The sequence below is a fragment of the Pongo pygmaeus genome, chromosome 10 (genome assembly GCF_028885625.2).
Source record: "Pongo pygmaeus isolate AG05252 chromosome 10, NHGRI_mPonPyg2-v2.0_pri, whole genome shotgun sequence".
Lineage (NCBI taxonomy): Eukaryota > Metazoa > Chordata > Mammalia > Primates > Hominidae > Pongo > Pongo pygmaeus.
This window is the reverse complement of record NC_072383.2, coordinates 60,249,687-60,265,626: the sequence shown is the minus strand read 5'-3', so window position 1 is coordinate 60,265,626 and position 15,940 is coordinate 60,249,687. Positions and strand designations below refer to the sequence as shown.

The 15,940-nt window shown below is 39.5% G+C and overlaps 1 protein-coding gene and 1 non-coding gene across 5 annotated transcripts in view; one reads left to right on the top strand and one right to left on the bottom strand.

Annotated features, from left to right (window-relative positions):
• Window positions 1–15,940, bottom strand: part of USP15 (ubiquitin specific peptidase 15) — a 144,681-nt gene that overhangs the window by 59,802 nt on the left and 68,939 nt on the right. Inside the window, exon 7 of one of the 4 annotated variants that reach the window (XM_054444094.2) lies at window positions 8,396–9,924. The exons of the other annotated variants lie outside the window; for them this stretch is intronic. Coding sequence (XP_054300069.1) covers window positions 9,900–9,924 — 25 coding nt within the window. The 3' untranslated portion in view covers window positions 8,396–9,899. Of the gene's footprint in view, window positions 1–8,395; window positions 9,925–15,940 lie in introns of those variants that run through there. 4 annotated transcript variants of the gene reach the window in all.
• LOC129010989 (U6 spliceosomal RNA) lies at window positions 10,895–11,001 on the top strand. The gene has a single exon (XR_008493138.1). It is a non-coding gene; the product is annotated as a U6 spliceosomal RNA (small nuclear RNA).

Genomic DNA, 15,940 nt, shown 5'->3' with positions numbered 1-15,940 from the left:
TGGAGGCCTAAAAGGAAAGATGGTTTTATGGGCTGGGCCCAGGACCACCCTGCTCTGGGCAGCCTAGGGACTTGGTACCCTGTGTTTCAGCTGCTCCGGCCATGGCTAAAAGGGGCCAAGGTACAGCCCAGGCTGTTGCTTCAGAGTGTGGAAGCCCCAAATCTTGGCAGCTTCCATGTGGTGTTGGGCCTGTGGGTGTACAGAAGTCAAGAATTGAGGTTTGGGAACCTCCACTTTGATTTCAGAGGATGTATGGAAATGCCTGGATGCCCAGGCAGAAGTTTGCTGTAGGGGCGGGGCCCTCATGGAGAACCTCTGCTAGGGCAGTGAGGAAGGGAAATATGGGTTTGGAGCCCCCACAGAGAGTCCCTACTGGGGCACCACCTACTGGAGCTGTGAGAAGAGGGCCACTGTCCTCCAGACCCCAGAATGGTAGATCTACTGACAGCTTGCACTGTGCACCTGGAAAAGCGGCAGACAATGCTGGCCCACGAAAACAGCCAGGACTGGGGCTATACCCAGCAAAGCCACAGGGAAAGAGCTGCTCAAGGCCGTGGGAGACCACCTCTTGCACCAGCGTGACCCGGATGCGAGACATGGAGTCAAAGGAGATCATTTTGGAGTTTTAAGATTTGACGGCCCTGCTGGATTTCGGACTTGCACTGGGCCTACAGAATTGGCCTTTGTTTTGGCCAATTTCTCCCATTTGGAATGGCTGTGTTGACCCAATGCCTGTATCCTCCTTGTATCTAGGAAGTAACTAACTTGTTTTTGATTTTACAGGCTCATAGGTGGAAGGGACTTGCCTTGTCTCGAATGAGACACTGGACTGTGTACTTTTGAGTTAATGCTAAAATGAGCTGAGACTTTGGGGGACTGCTGGGAGGGCATGACTGGTTTTGAAATGTGAAGAGATGAGATTTGGTAGGGGCCGGGGTAGAATGATATGGTTTGGCTCTGTGTCCCCACCCAAATCTCATCTTGTAGCTCCTGTAATTCCCATGTGTTGTGGGATGGGCCTTGTGGGAGATGACTGAATTATGGGGGCAAGTCTTTTCCATGCTGATCTGTGATAGTGAATGGGTCTCATGAGATCTGATGGTTTTAAAAATGGCAGTTTCGGGGAGGGGCCAAGATGGCCGAATAGAAACAGCTCTGGTCTGCGGTTCCCAGAGAGATCAATGGAGAAGGTAGGTGATTTCTGCATTTCCAACTGAGGTATCTATCTCATTGGGGCTGGTTAGGTAGTGGGTACAACCCACAGAGAGTGAGTAGAAGCAGGGTGGGGCGTTGCTTCACCCGGGAAGTGCAAGGAGTTAGGGGACCTCCCTCCTCCAGCCAAGGGAAGCCATGAGGGACTGTGCTACCTGGCTGGGTACTATGCTTTTCCCATGGTTTTTGCAATCTGCAGATTAGGAGATTCCCTCGTGTGCCTACACCACCAGGGCCCTGGGTTTCAAGCACAAAACTGGGTGGCTGTTTGGGCAGGCACTGAGCTAGCTGTAGGAGTTTTTTTCGTAACTACAGTGGTGCCTGGAATGCCAGTGAGACAGAACCATTCACTCCCCTGGAAAGGGGGCTGAAGCCAGGGAGCCAAGTGGTCTCGCTCAGCGGGTCCCACTCCCACGGATCCCAGAAAGCTAGGAACCACTGGCTGGAAATTCTCACTGCCAGCACAAGTCTGGAGTTGACCTGGGACGATCGAGCTTGTTTAGGGGAGGGGCATCCGCCATTACTGAGGCTTTGGTAGGTGGTTTCCCCCAACAGTGCTATGAAGACTGGAAGGTTTTGACTGGGCAGGATTCACCACAGTGTGGCAAAGTGGCTGTGGCCAGACTGCATCTCTACACTCCTCCTCAGTGGGCAGGGCATCTCTGAAGAAAATGCAGCAGCCCCAGCCAGGGGCTTACAGATAAAACTCTCATCTCCCTGGGACAGAGAAACTGGGGGAGGGATGGCTGTGGGTGTAGCTTCAGTGGACTTAATCTTTCCTGGCTGCTGGCTCTCAAGAGAGCAGTGATCCTGACAAGGCGGATTCTCCCAGCACAGCGCACCAGCTCTAAGGGACAGGCTGCCTGTTCAAGTGGGTCCCTGACCTCGTGTCTCCTGCCTGGGAGAGACCTCCCAACAGGGGTTGACAGACACCTCATACGGGAGAGCTCCGGCTGGCATCAGGCCAGCGTCCCTCTGGGATGAAGCTTCCAGAGGAAGGAGTAGGCAGCAATCTTTGCTGTTCTGCAGCCTCCACTGGTGATAACCAGGCGAACAGGGTCTGGAGTAGACCTCCAGCAAACTGCAGCAGACCTGCAGAAGAGGGGCCTGGCTGTTAGAAGAAAAACAAACAAGCAGAAAGCAACAACATCAACAAAAAGACCCCCCAATAAAAACCCCATCCAAAGGTCATCAGCCTCAAAGACCAAAGGTAGACAAATCCACAAAGATGAGGACAAACCAGCACAAAAACGCTGAAAATTCCAAAAGCCAGAATGCTGCTTCTCCTCCAAATGATCGCAACTCCACTCCAGCAAGGGCACAAAACTGGATGGAGACTGACACTGATGAATTAACAAAAGATTTCAGAAGGTGGGTAATAACGAACTCCTCTGAGCTAAAGCAGCATGTTCTAACCCAATGCAAGGAAGCTAAGAACCTTGATAAAAGGTTACAGGAACTGCTAACTACAATAACCAGTTTAGCGAGGAACATAAATGGCCTGATGGAACTGAAAAACATAGCACGAGAAATCAGAGAAGCATACACAAGTATCAATAGCTCAATCGATCAAGCGGAAGAAAGGATATCACAGATTGAAGATCACCTTGCTGAAATAAGGTGTGAAGACAAGATTAGAGAAAAAAGAATGAAAAGGAATGAACAAAGCCTCCGAGAAATATGGGACTATGTGAAAAGACCAAACCTACAATTGATTAGTGTACCTGAAAGTGACGGGGAGAATGGAATCAAGTTGGAAAACACACTTCAGAGAGACGTGAACTCTCAGGAGAACTTCTTCAACCTAGTACAGGAGAACTTCCCCAACCTAGTAAGACAGGCCTACATTCCCATTCAGGAAATACAGAGACCACCACTAAGATAGTCCACGAGAAGATCGACCCCAAGACACATAATCGTCAGATTCTCCAAGGTTGAAATGAAGGAAAAAATGTTAAGGGCAGCCAGAGAGAAAGGTCAGGTCACCTACAAAGGGAAGCCCATCAGACTAACAGCAGATCTCTCTGCAGAAACCCTACAAGCCAGAAGAGAGTGGGGGCCAATATTCAACATTCTTAAAGAAAGGAATTTTCAACCTAGAGTTTCATATCCAGGCAAAGAAAGCTTCAGAAGCAAAGGAGAAATAAAATCCTTTCCAGAGAAGCAAATGCAGAGGGATTTTGTCACCACCAGGCAGCCCTTACAAGAACTCCTGAAGGAAGCACTAAATATGGAAAGGAAAAACTGGTACCAGCCACTGCAAAAACACACCAAAATATAATGACCAATGACACTATGAAGAAACTGCATCAACTAATGTGCAAAAAAAAACGGCTAGCATCATGATGACCAGATTAAATTCACACATAACAATATTTAGCCTTAAATATAAATGGGCTAAATGCCCCAATTAAAAGACATAGACTGGCAAATTGGATGAACAGTCAAAACCCATTGGTGTGCTATATTCAGGAGACCCATCTGACATGCAAAGACATACATAGGCTCAAAATAAAGGGTTGGAGGAGTATTTACCAAGCAAATGGAAAGCAAAAAAAAAAAAAAAAAAAAAAAAAGCAGGGGTTGAAATACTAGTCTCTGGTAAAACCAACAAAGATCAAAAAAGACAAGGGCATTACATAATGGTAAAGGGATCAATGCCACAAGAAGAGCTAACTATCCTAAATATATGTGGACCCAATATAGGAGCACCCAGATTCATAAAACAAGTTCTTAGAGACCTAGAAAGAGACTCAGACTCTCACGCAATAATAGTGGGACTCTTTAACACCCTACTGTCAATACTAGACAGATCAATGAGATAGAAAATTAACAAGGATATTCAGGACTTGAACTCAGCTCGGGATTAAGTGGACCTCACAGACATCTACAAACTCTTCACCACAAATCAACAGAATATACATTCTTCTCAGCGCCGCATGGCACTTATTCTAAAATAGCTCACATAAATGGAAGTAAAACACTCCTCAGCAAATGCAAAAGAACAGAAATCCTAACAGTCTCTCAGACCACAGTGCAATCAAGTAAGAACTCAGGATAAGAAACTCACCCAAAATGGCACAACTACATAGAAATTGAAGAAACTGCTCCTGAATGACTCCTGGGTAAGTAACAAAATGAAGGCAGAAATAAAGAAGTTCTTTGAAACCAATGAGAACAAAGAGACAATGTACCAGAGATTCTGCTAAAGCAGTGTGTAGAGGGAAATTTATAGCATTAAATGCCCATATCAGAAAGCTGGAAAGATCTGAAATTGAAACCCTAATATCACAATTAAAAGAACTAAAGAAGGAAGAGCAAACAAATTCAAAAGCTAGCAGAAGACAAAAAACAACTAAGATCAGAGCAGAACTGAAGGAGATAGAGACAGGAAGAACCCTTCAAAAAATAAAAATAAACAAATCCAGGAGCTGGTTTTTTGGAAAAAAATAACAAAATAGATAGACTGCTAGCTAGACTAAAGAAGAATAAAGAAAAGAGAGAAGAATCAAATAGACACAATAAAAATGATAAAGGGGATATCACCACTGATCCCACAGAAATAAAAACTACCATCAGAGAGTACTATAAACACCTCTATGCAAATAAACTAGAAAATCTAGAAGAAACGGATAAATTCCTGGACACATACACCCTCCCAAGACTAAATCAGGAAGAAGTCGAATCCCTGAATAGACCAATAACAAGTTCTGAAATTGAGGCAGTAATTAATAGCCTACCAACCACAAAAGGCCCAGGACCAGACTGATTCACAGCCAAATTCTACCAGAGGTACAAAGAGGAGCTGGTACCATTCCTTCTGAAAATATTCCAAACAAGTGAAAAAGAGGGACTCCTCTCTAACTCATTTTATGGGGCCAGCATCATTCTGATACCAAAAGCTGGCAGAGACACAACAAAAAAAGAAAATTTCAGGCCAATACCCCTGATGCACATCGATGCAAAAATCCTTAATAAAATATTGGTCAACCGAATCCAGCAGCACATCAAAAAGCTTATCCACCATGATCAAGTGAGCTTCATCCCTGGGATGCAAAGCTGGTTCAACATATGCAAATCAATAAAAGTAATCCATCACATAAACAGAACCAATGACAAAAACCACATAAGTAACTCAATAGATGCAGAAAAGGCCTTCAATAAAATTTAACATCCCTTCATGTTAAAAACTCTCAATAAACTAGTTATTGATGAAACATATCTCAAAATAATAAGAGCTATTTATGACAGACCCATAGCCAATATCATATTGAACGGGCAAAAGCTGGAAGCACTCCCTTTGAAAACCGGCAAAAGACAAGGATGCCCTCTCTCACCACTCCTATTCAACAAAGTATTGGAAGTTCTGGCCGGGACAACCAGGCAAGAGAAAGAAATAAAGAGTATTTAAATAGGAAGAGAGAAAGTCAAATGGTCTCTGTTTGCAGATGACATGATTAGGTATTTAGAAAAGCCCATTGTCTCAGCCCCAAATCTCCTTAACCTGATAAGCAACTTCAGCAAAATCTCAGGATACAAAATCAACGTGCAAAAATCACAAGCATTCCTATACACCAAAAATAGACAAGCAGAGAGCCAAATCATGAGTGAACTCCCATTCACAACTGCTACAAAGGGAATAAAATACCTATGAATACAACCTACAAGGGATGTGAAGGACCTCTTCAAGGAGAACTACAAACCACTGCTCAAGGAAATAAGATAGGACACAAACAAATGGAAAAACATTCCATGCTCATGGATAGGAAGAATCAATACTGTGAAAATGTCCACATTGCCCGAAGTAATTTATAGATTCAATGCTATCCCCATCAAGCTACCAATGACTTTCTTTGCAGAATTGGAAAAAACTACTTTAAAGTTCATATGGAACCAAAAAACAGCCCGCATTGCCAAGTCAATCCTAAGCAAAAATAACAAAGCTGGAGGCATCACACTACCTGACTTCAAACTATACTACAAGACTACAGTAACCAAAACAGCATGGTACTGGTACCAAAAAAGATACACAGACCAATGCAACAGAACAGAGACCCCAGAAATAACTCCACACATCTACAACCATGTGATTTTTCACAAACCTGACAAAAACAAGCAATAGGGAAATGATTTCCTATTTAATAAACAGTGCTGGGAAAACTGGCTAGCCATATGCAGAAAACAGAAACTGGACCCCTTCCTTATACCTTATAAAAAATTAAGATAGATTAAAGACTTAAATGTAAAACCCAAAACCATAAAAACCTAGAAGAAAACCTAGGCAATACCATTCAGGACACAGTCATGGGCAATGATTTCATGACTAAAACACCAAAATCAATCACAACAAAAGCCAAAATTGACAAATAGGATCTAATCAAACTAAAGAGCTTCTACACAGGAAAAGAAACTATCATCAGAGTGAACAGGCAACCTACAGAATGGGAGAAAATTTCTGCAATCTATCCATCTGACAAAGGGTTATTATCCAGAATCTACAAGGAACTTAAACAAATTTACATGAGAAAAAAAAATCCCATCAAAAAGTGGGTGAAGGATATGAACAGACAATTCACAAAAGAAGACATTTATGCAGCCAACAAACATATGAAAAAAAGCTCTTCATCACTGGTCATTAGACAAATGCAAATCACACCACAATGAGATACCATCTCATACTAGTCAGAATGGTGATTATTAAAAAGTCAGGAAACAACAGATGCCGGAGAAGATGTGGAGAAACAGGAATGCTTTTACACTACTGGTGGGACCGTAAATTAGTTCAACCATTGTGGAAGACAGTGTGGTGATTCCTCAAGGGTCTAGAACCAGAAATACCACTTGCCCCAGCAATCCCATTACTAGGTATATACCCAAAGGATTATAAACCATTCTACTATAAAGATACGTGCATATATATGTTTATTGCAGCACTATTTACAATAGCAAAGACTTGGAACCAACCCAAATCTCCATCCTGATAGACTGGATAAAGAAAATGTGGCACATATACACCATGGAATACTATGCAGCCATAAAAAAGAATGAGTTCATGTCCTTTGCAGGGACATGGTTGAAGCTGGAAACCATCATTCACAGCAAACTAACACAGGAACAGAAAATCAAACACCACATGTTCTCACTCATAAATGGGAGTTGAACAATGAGAACACACGGACACGGGGAGGGGGAACAACACACATTGGGGCCTGTTGGGGGGTGGGGGGCAAGGGGAGGGAGAGCATTAGGACAAATACCTAATGCATGTGGGGCTTAAAGCCTAGATGACAGGTTGATAGGTGCAGCAAACTACCATGGCACATGCATAGCTATGTAACAAACCTGCACATTCTGCACATGTATCCCAGAACTTAAAATAAAATTTAAAAAAAAAGACAAAAAAACAAAAAAACCAAAAAAAACGGGAGTTTCTCTGCACAAGCTCTCTCTGAGACGTGACTTGCTCCTCCTTGCCTTCCACCATGATTGTGAGGCTTCGCTAGCCATGTGGAACTGTAAATCCAGTAAACCTCTTTCTTTTGTAAATTGCCCAGTCTCCTATATGTCTTTTATCAGCAGCATGAAAATGGACTAATACAGCTATCAAGCAGAGGTTTTCTGAAAAACGAATGAAGGAAGGCTGTGTCTTTAAGGAAAACAATGTATTCGCAGCCAATGATAAAATTTGGGCTTTCCATAAAGAATTAGAATCTTGGAAAACTTGACTCTGACACCACGAAGTTGACAGCTTCCCAATACTTAGGCTTTTCTCATAAGATAGGTGATGTTTTAAAAAATGTGATCTGAAAAAAATTATAGAATAAAATGTGTCAACATTTGGAAGATCTGCATAACTCAGTGAATCAATATTTTCCAAATGACCAAAATGCATGAAATTTACATTTTAAAGATTTTAATACTATAAAAGGTTCATTGATATGGTTTCAGATTCTATCATTAAACTTTAAGACTTAAACCACCACTGGTCAAGTTTTGATGTGGTATTAATGATCTGAAAATACTCGTTTTCAACTATGTATCTGTGTGAGGCTGAATTTGCTTCATGTACTTCAACCCAAACATTGTATTACAATAAATTAAATGCAGAAGAATATACAAGAATTTAGCTGTCCTCTATTCAGTTACATAGTAAAGAAATTGCAAAAATAAAAAACAATGCAACTCTTTTTGGTAATTTTATTGTTTTGGAATTAGTTATTTTCATAAAAGTGTTATTCATGTCAAAATACAATGGTTTTGTATTGTTATTTTAAAATACCTTAGAATCTTATTTCAATTTCGAATATGACAAATATTAATAGCTATAACCCATATAACAGAAGTTCTTTGGGTCTTTAATAATTTTCAAGAATGTAAAGGGGTACCAAGATCAAAATGTTTGAAAACCTCAGGTGAGGAGGCAGGATCTGCAAGACTTGCTGACTAACTAGACAAGAGAAGAAAGGCTGGAGGAGGAACTCAGGATGGCTCTTAGATGGTACTTGAAATAGGCAATATAGGAAATGACAGTTTAGGTTGAGGGGATGGGAGAAGGAGGGGTAAAAAGATTTGGTTTAATTTGAGGTGGTGAGTCCTACATGAGATTTATGAAAAATCTGGAATTCAGAAAAGTGGTCTAGTCTAGAAATACAGAATGGCATATTTTGTGTCAGTTTGAGCTGGGGGAGAGGATTAGCATAGAATCACCTAATTTTGAACACCTACTATGGTATGATAAAAGAGGTCTTCTGACAGAAATTTAGTGAATGTCAATGCATTTAAGGTCTGGGCAGAGCTGCTGCAGTTAGTGAAGCTGCACTGCACTGTGCCAGGGAGGGCCTGTCACATAGACTACATATGATATGAATGATGCCCCCTAGAGTGTGCACAATTTGCAAAACCAAATGTGGCAACCCTAAAGAGGAACCGAGCTAGACAGACAAAGGACTGCTCAGAGAGGCAAAGTCCTTGGAATAAAAGGTCGTATCATGCATTCAAATTCGGAGAATTTCTTTAGAAGATGGTTATCAAAAAGAAATACTAAAGATAGGTCAAATAAACTAGGTTAAAAGAAAGACAAATAAGAACTTTGTTAAATCCTGAATGGGTGGCAAGCAACATTAAGTATAGCCTTTTAAATGTAGGCGGCTGTCAAAGAAAAAAAAGCTAAAGGATGGTATATGGAGGAAGTATATGGTTTTTGGTTTTAAAGATGAAGATGTGTTTATGTTCATAGGCTGAGGGGGAAGATTACATTAGAAAAGAAATAATAATGAACTGGTGTTTACCATATGTGTGGCACTATGCTAGGCATTTATATATGTAGGAGAGAGGAGATAATAAAAGCAAAAGCAAGGACCAGGAAGCATTGAGATAAATACTATAGGTAGAGTAGAGGGACTGTCCTTAAATAGTAAGGTGATCAGAGAGGTAAGGATGGATGTGGTCGACAGGTAAAGGTAAAGTATAACAATTTTACAATACTGTTACAGACATTACTGTTGAGTGATAACGCATCATTTATCTCTTCTGATTCCGACTTCTGACTCAGATTGCATATGGTCCAATCTAGCTAACATTTGTGGAGTTAATATCAGGTTATTTAGGGGTTGACTGGTCAGTCTGTGGATGATAACCAGAGCCCTTTAGCTCTCTTTCTGTGACGTATGTGGAAATTAAACTGTTCACTAGCAACTCTGCTCTAGTGGCTCTCTAGAAAAAGGAGAAAAAAAAATGCTAAGAATATCATACATTAACTAGACATCAAACCACTTACCTAGAATTAAACTAATTTTGGCCAGTTTGGGCTAGGTATAACATATCGTGCCTTTAGACAGAAAAAGGTAAGACTTCCATTTAGCTGAAGTGGTTTCATGAAGAGAGAAAATTCAGCCTTACTCCTGACCAATGAATGTTTGTAGTATCTGAATTTCCCTATGCCCAATATGTTTCAACTAAAAACATGCAATTCAAGGCTAAGTTGAGCCTCTTACTTCAATAGAAAAACATAACTTGCTTTTAGTAAGTCAACTAAACATTTAACGCTCACGGAAATCTACCACCATATTAAGCAACCAAAATACAGAGAAGTTAAGTCTGAACGTTGACACAGCAAAACAGTTATTTAAAGATTTTTATATTTTCAAACCCAACATTGTAAAACATCCTAACTTCATACAACCTAACATCATAAAACAAAAATTATCTTAGTAACAAAAACAAGACCAACATTACACTCTCCATTTCTAATAATCATCCTAAGACAAGTTCTGAAAGAAAAAGAAAATTCTAAATCTCCTAAAAAATTAAACACTTTTACTGTTGTAAGATACAGATTAGTTCAGTTCAACAGCATTTACTGTGTGCTTCCTATATGCCAGGTAGGGTGTTAGGTACTTAAAGGTACACAAAAGAGAGTTTAAGTAGATTTATATTATATATAAATTGTTTTTCATAGCTCTATTTTTCCTTATTTTGACTGCTTACTTTTACATATAATATTTGATAACATAAAATGTTCCATTTTAAATAAATGAAATTACAATAATTTTTTCAGCCATTATGAGTCTAAGCACCAAACTTGCAACCCATTTTTATTTAAACTTTATTACAGAAATTTTGAAACATACATTAACCTTCATGTACCTAATATCAGAAACTTAGCTTTAAAAATAACATTCTAGTGCTCACTTCAGCAGCACATATACCAAAATTGGAACGATACAGAGAAGATTAGTATGGCCACTACAAAAGGATGGCATTCAAAAATTAACATTCTACCATTCTTATTTTTTCTATAATCCCTTCAGCTTCCCTCCGACCCCCTCTTTTGCTGGAGTAGTTTAAAGCAAATTCTAGACACCCATAATTTCGCCTGAAAACATAACAGTATGTATGTATCCCTAAAAAATAAGAGATTTTTTGTTTTAATCATCACAAGTTTTCCTGAGCCTTCATGATTATTCTATTTGATGCCAACTGTCCTTCTTCATTACTTCAGGATGCTCTTTAAGGTTTTGGTATGTTGTCTCTACATTTTTGGTTAGATAATTTATATATGCTTATATTCCCATTTATAGGAATATGACTCCATATCTGCAGTTCTCAGTACTCCATACTGCAGTTCCCTTTAATTGTAACCTAAGCATTTTTGTTTAGCTATTTCATTACCTCAAACTTTAAAGTCTCAGAGAACACCATTCTACATCTGTTTCTTAACGAGAATAACAACATAAAAAAAGGCATAAAAGGAAATTTAAGGATTCAAAATGTCTTTTAAAAAGATAACAGCTGGGCATGGTGGCTCACACCTGTAATCCCAGCACTTTGGGAGGCTGAGGTGGGCAGACTGCTTGAGCCCAGGAGACCAGCCTGGGCAACATGGCGAAACCCCATCTTTATAAAAACAAAACAAAACAAACAAACAAAAGAACAAAAAAACCCCAAAATTAGCCAGGTGTGGTGGTGTGCCTATAGTCCCAGCTACTTGGGAGGCTGAGGTGGGAGGATCACCTGAGCCTGGGAATTTGAGGCTACGGTGAGCTGTGACTGCTCCACTGCCCTCCAGCCTGGGTAATGAGAGTGAGGCCCTGTCTTAAAACAACAACAACAACAAATTATAGATTTTGGAATATTACTCTAGATTTATGGTTCACATATTGCATTTCAAATTGAAGATTGGCATTACTGAAATGTATGAACTGGCTGAATAACAAGGAATAAAGAATGGCTAGAGCCAACATGTATTTTAATAATTTTTAACTAAATGAGTCTATGCATCATTTCCGAATCCATTTAGCTGCTTTGCAGTTATAAATGCAAACAGGGATTAAATACTCTCTAAAAATTTCTAAAGACGTTTAAGATAGTGTTAAAAAAAACAAAAACAGAATATTGCAGAATCACCTAGGTGCTTACTATCTGTCCCAACCAAAAAAGTAGTACGCATTGGTTTTATTTATAAAGTTCTTCCTCTCTCCAAGCAGAGCACTCAGGAAGACAGTGCTGTGAAAATACTATTGTGTCATGAGATTAAGTTTATAGTGTTTCAGTCATCAATTTGGAATTCCCTTAATCAGAACACCACAAATGGCAGAGGGACAGTGTATGAGTAAGAGCTATTAGCATGGTTTTCCATTTGATTTTTTTTTTCTGCCACTCATGTCCTATTCTGGACGATGGTACATTTTTCTCTGGATGTTTTCTAGTCCAAGAAAAATCACCTCTTCAAAATCATCAATGACTCTTATTTTTTTTTTCACCAAATACTTAAGCACATGTCTTTTGACAATACTTTTTGACTAATTAATGAAAATGAATAAATTTAAATCAAATTCTCTCTTTAGGAACCCCCAGGTTTCTATAATGATCCCACTGTAAAATCATTTTTTAGAAATCCAAGATTTTACTAGCTACACGTCTGCAATAGAACAACTAGATCATCCACCCAATGCTAACATTCTTAAAAAAAAAAAAAAAGTGAAATTTAACAGAATTTTTAAAACTAGGGGGGAAAACTTTTTCTAAGGTATCATTAGAAAAGATCATGTTTTTAAGAGGCTGTTTAAGAAATCAAACTTAAAAACTAGATAAGAAATGCAAGTCCTGATAAAACAAGTAGTGTTTAAAAGTGCAGCATGAACATAAAAATAAAAATTTCAAATTCTATGTTGATCTCTAGTAGAAATATTCAGTTAGAAAACTTTTATTTTTTTGAGACAGTCTCGCTCTGCTACCCAAAGTGGAGTGCACTGGCGCAATCTCAGCTCACTGCAACCTTTACCTTTTGCATTCAAGTGATTCTCCAGCCTCAGCCTCCTGAGTAGCTGGGACTACAGGCGCCGCCACCACCCCCGGCTAATTTTTGTATTTTTAGTGGAGACGGGGTTTCACCATGTTGGCCAGGCTGGTCTCGAACTCCTGGCCTCAAGTGATCCACCCACCTTGGCCTCCCAAAGTGCTGGAATTACAGGCGTGAGTCACTGTGCCTGACCAGAAAATTTTTGAGTGAGTATTTTTTGGGTAGGTTCTTAGATTTCTAGTACAGACTTTGAGTTGTTTTAGGTGCTGATTAAAAGCATATACACATTTTTTTTGTAACTAAATGACTACATGTTTTAAATTAAATTTTACCCTTAACATTTATTGAATATTTAGCATTTCTTCTCAAGTAGCCCAAAAATATATGCTTCAGCTGAAGATACACAGTTTCAAATCTAATCAAAATGGGGCCAATACAATAGGACATCAGAGCACTAAGTAGGTTCCTCTATTTTCAGCAGTATAGAACAGACAAAATACTAACATGTGGTTTCACATGTGCCTACCTGTAATATTCTTATATTTTCTTGTTCATATGAAGTACTTAAAATGCAAATTCCTTGGCTAACTATAAAGATTTATATTTTGCTGGTCTGGGGTGGGAACCCTGGATGCCACTATGTGGTTCACCTAGTAAATGTCAATAAACATTACCTACAAAATTTGAGTGTCATCCTTAGACCAACAGCATTGGTGTCACCTGCAAGCTTATTAGAAATGAGCCACACCCAGATATAATGAATAAGAAATTCTGAGGATGGGGCCCAGGAAACTGTTTTAATAAATTCTACCAGTGATTCTTCTATCACCATATTACAGCTTTAATTATCCCTAGCTAGGAACTGGTTATGCGCTATGCAATATTATGGACAAATTCCAGGTTAGTGATATATATTACAACTAGCATTTTCATGCCATCTTGAAGGCCAGGGGTTGTCTTCTGGCAAATGTGACAATTTTGAGGAGTATAAACTGTTCTACATCTTAATATCTTGAAGTCCTTCCTAAGGACCTAAAATTACATGCCCTGTGCTGGAGTTAAATTTGCCTAAGCTAACATCATGTGCTTATAACATGCTTTTCTGTTTTTTTTTTTCCCCTTTTTGGAGACAGGGTCTCACTCTGTCGCACAGGCTGGAGTGCAGTGGTGTCATCATAGCTCTTTGCAGCCTTGAATTCCTGGGCTCACGCAATCTTCCCACCCCAGCTTCTGGAGTAGCTGAGACTACAGGTGCATGCCACCATAACTGGCTAATTTTTGTATTTTTTTTTTTTTTGTAGACAGGGTCTTGTTATGTTGCACAGAGTCATCCTGAACTCCGGGGCTCAAGTGATCCTCCTATTCTGGCCTCCCAAAATGCTAGGATTACAGGTGTGAGCCACCTTGCTCAGCCTAAAATGTGCTTTTCAATGAACACAGAGGCATTCTATATATTTGTGTGTGTGTGGTTTTTTTTTTTTTTTTTTTTGAGATGGAGCCTCACTCTATCACCCAGGCTGGGGTGTAGTGGTGTGATCTTGGCTCACTGCAACCTCTGCCTCCTGGGTTCAAGCAATTCTCCTGCCTCAGCCTCCTGAATAGCTGGAGTTACAGGCGCCTGCTACCATGCCTAATTTTTGTATTTTTAGGAGAGACGGGGTTTCACCATGTTGATCAGGCTGGTTTTGAACTCCTGACCTCAAATGATCCACCGGCCTTGGCCTCCCAAAGTGCTAGGATTATAGGCGTGAGCCACTGTGACCAGCCCTATTTATTTTTTTTTAAGCCAGCCTTCATCCAGAAAAAAGAATCTGTATCCTCGTTTCAACTATAGAAATATAATATAAATAAATTTAGCAAGTGATACTTCCTCAAACTTGTTTCCTCTTTTCCTCCTATTATCTCTACTCTGATTTCCTTCTACTGTGCTTTTTCTATGTTCTTAAATATTTATGAATCTCATTGTTTCTTTCTCTCAACTGTATGTTTTAAAGTTTCATCTAGTTTTAAAGATCTCACCATTGTTACTACCATTTCATTTTTCTTATTTGCTCTATTTACCAGTGATGGATATTTAGCTAGGCTATCTCCAAATCCCCACTACCACAAACTATGCAGCTACAAAGATTATATCCTCAAAGATCTGTTTAAAAATTCCTCTGAGTGCTGGGTCAGAAGGATTAAACACTTCTGATTTAATTAACTATTGACTGATTTACAGAATAACAGTATTAGTTTACACTCACATCGTTAAGTACACAGATGTCTACACCATACCCAACACTTGGCATCAGCAAACTTTTAAATATTTGTCATTTTGATGGGTGAAAAATTGTATCTCATTTACTTTCATTTTTTTCTGATTACTAGTGAGTTTGTCTATCTTCTCATCTACCTGTCAGCACTTGGCTACCCTTTATTTAAATTGTCTGTTAGTATCTTTTTACCTATTTTTTAAAAGCTATTGTTCTTTGTTTCTGTTAACTTATAAGAGTTCTTAATATATTACAGGTATCATTCCCTTTAGGTTTTAAAAGTTCCAAAGCTGACATCTGACTTTTAACTCTGTGTATAGTTCTTTTAACAGAAATCTTTAATTCTGATGTAATGAGATCTACTAAATTTGAACATTATGTTCTATGATCCCTATGATGTAGTTATTCTCCAAAATTTCTACTATTCACATTTATTTATTTATTTATTTTCAGATAGAGTCTCACTCTGTAACCCAGGCTGGAGTGCAGTGGCACGATCTTGGCTCACTGAAACCTCCCCCTCCTGGGGTCAAGTGATTCTCCTGCCTCAGCCTCCCGAGTAGCTGGGACTACAGGTGTCCACCACCATACCAGCTAATTTTTGTATTTTTAGTAGAGGCAGTGTTTCACCATGTTGGCCAGGCTGGTCTTGAACTCCTGACCACTCAAAGTG